We start from the raw sequence: 2,500 nt of genomic DNA on the forward strand, positions 1-2,500 counted from the left end.
TCTCCCGCTCTGTGAGTCTCTCTCTCTCTCTCTCTCTCTCCCCCTCCGTCTCTCCCTGGGACCACGCAGCTTGCTTTGATATTATGGCTGTAATTATTATTTTATGGAGAGCCAAGCGACAACAGAGTGGGAGCAGGGGACTCACGGCTGGGGTTAGCCTCTCTGGGGAGCCTAGCGCAGATCACTTGTTCGGGATGGGTGAGGGGTGGGGGGTTGGTGTGGGTGCGGAAGGGGGTACAACGACGACAACGCTGATGCCTTTTTATGGTCGGTAATAACATTTGGTTCCCAAGCTGTTAAATAATGTAGCAGAGACCTTTCTTTCTCGTTTGTGTTTTTAGGGCTGTTTACGCTGCTTCTAATGGCGACAGCTGTTTTGTGTGCTCTGCGCAGGGATTGGTCTTATGATGTTTGCACGCGATTATTATGTTATGGTGTTTAATCTGGCAATTAATCTTCTTTTCGAGTGTTTTTCGCGTCTGCGCGCGTGTGTTTGTTTTACATATGGTGATTGTGCCGTCATGTTCTGCGGTTATTAAAATTAATCTGTGTGATGTGTTTAATGACATACATGTCGAAATGCACTCTTGAGAGAGACAGAGAGAGCCGAGTCAGAATGATTTTTAATTAACGCTTTTTATGTGCCATCCTTTGGGTTGGGCCCCTGTGTTCTTTGTCCGTGCCAGCTGGAGAGGGGAAAAAAACTAATTAAAAAACTCTGAATCAAATCATGTCATCAAGGTTTTGCACAAGGCTTTGAGTGTGTTTTAAATGCAAATCACAAGTCTGTTTTGTCTGATAAATCGGTGAGAAAGTAGGAGGTCCAAAAACTTTTGCGCCTGTTTGTGATTGTTCTGACGTGTAGCCAAGCCGTTAACGGTGCTCTCTCCTCTCTCCTCTACTCTCTCTCCTCCGCTCTCCTCTCTCTCTCTCTCTCTCTCTCTCTCTCTCTCTCTCTCTCTCTCTCTCTCTCTCTCTCTCTCTCTCTCTCTCTCTCTCTCTCTTTCTCGCTCCCTCCATCTCTCTCTGTATCTCTCTCTCTTTCTCTCTCCCTCTCTCTATTTCTTTCTCTTTCTCTCTCTCTCTCTCTCTCTTTCTCTCTCTCTCTCTCTCTCTCTTTCCCTCCCTCTCTCTGTGCTGCAGGTATCATCCACCAGATGAAGGGCGAGTACGAGACGGCGCTGAAGCTGCACAAGACCCACCTGGCCATCGCGCAGGAGCTGAGCGACTACGCGGCGCAGGGCCGCTCCTACGGCAACATGGGCAACGCCTACAACGCGCTGGGCTCCTTCGAGCAGGCCGTGCGCTACCACCGCCAGGAGCTGCAGATCTCCATGGAGGTCAACGACCGCGCCTCGCAGGCCTCCACGCACGGCAACCTGGCGGTGGCCTACCAGGCGCTGGGCGCCCACGACCGCGCCCTCCAGCACTACCAGAACCACCTCAACATCGCCCGCGAGCTCCGCGACGTGCAGAGCGAGGCGCGCGCGCTGGGCAACCTTGGCAACTTCCACTGCTCGCGCGGCGAGTTCGCCCAGGCCGTGCCCTACTACGAGCAGTACCTGCGCCTCTCGCCCGACCTCCAGGACATGGAGAGCGAGGGCAAGGTGTGCCACAACCTGGGCTACGCCCACTACTGCCTGGGCAGCTTCCGCGACGCCGTCAAGTACTACGAGCAGGACCTGGCGCTGGCCAAGGACCTCCACGACAAGCTGAGCCAGGCCAAGGCCTACTGCAACCTGGGGCTGGCCTTCAAGGCGCTCGGCGACTTCGCCAAGGCCGAGGAGTGCCAGAAGTACCTGCTGTCGCTGGCGCAGTCGCTGGACAACGCGCAGGCGCGCTTCCGCGCCCTGGGCAACCTCGGAGACATCGCCGTCTGCAAGAAAGACATGGCGGCCGCCGTGCAGTTTTACGAGCAGCAGCTGGCGCTCGCCCTCCAGGTAGGCACGGCGGGTTCCGTGGGAGGCATTAGAAACGGAGTAATGAGAGCGCTTTACGGTCTCTGTGCTGCCCGCTTTTAAAGCGAGCGAGGACAAGTGAGTTAATGGGTCTGTTGTCTGTCCTTGAAATGATCAGTCTCCACAAAGAGTACGTGAAAGCGCCTTTTTTTATTGTCAGCAGCCAGCCTCAACATTCAGACATTTCAACAGACAGGTTAAGGCTGCTCTTACAAATTAAAAGCCACAGTCATTATAGCCATAGTTATCTCATTGGTAATCAATATGGAGTTTCAGATAACATCTGCTCCTCCTTCAGATATTACAGATGGTTTGTTTGGTTTTAAAATTGTTGTTACTGAAGAATTACTGAACATCAGTTTAACCAAAGCCAACCTAATCAGTCATTGTAGTTAACAGTGTCAACAGAATCTTGTTTATAATCTGTAGAAAGAGCTATAACTTGTTTTCTAATCTGTCGATTAGGGCAACGGCTTGTTTGTAATATGTTGATTAAAGCAACAGTTTGTTTGTAATCTGTAGATTATAGTAATACCTTGTTT

General features: G+C 51.5%; 1 protein-coding gene across 1 annotated transcript in view; it reads left to right on the forward strand.

The window, feature by feature from the left end:
• Positions 1 to 2,500, forward strand: part of LOC134060169 (tetratricopeptide repeat protein 28-like) — a 164,269-nt gene that overhangs the window by 126,414 nt on the left and 35,355 nt on the right. The window contains exon 6 of the mRNA XM_062516788.1: positions 1,144 to 1,940. Coding sequence (XP_062372772.1) covers positions 1,144 to 1,940 — 797 coding nt within the window. The remainder of the gene's footprint in view (positions 1 to 1,143; positions 1,941 to 2,500) is intronic.

This window comes from Sardina pilchardus, chromosome 16 (assembly GCF_963854185.1).
Source record: "Sardina pilchardus chromosome 16, fSarPil1.1, whole genome shotgun sequence".
NCBI lineage: Eukaryota > Metazoa > Chordata > Actinopteri > Clupeiformes > Clupeidae > Sardina > Sardina pilchardus.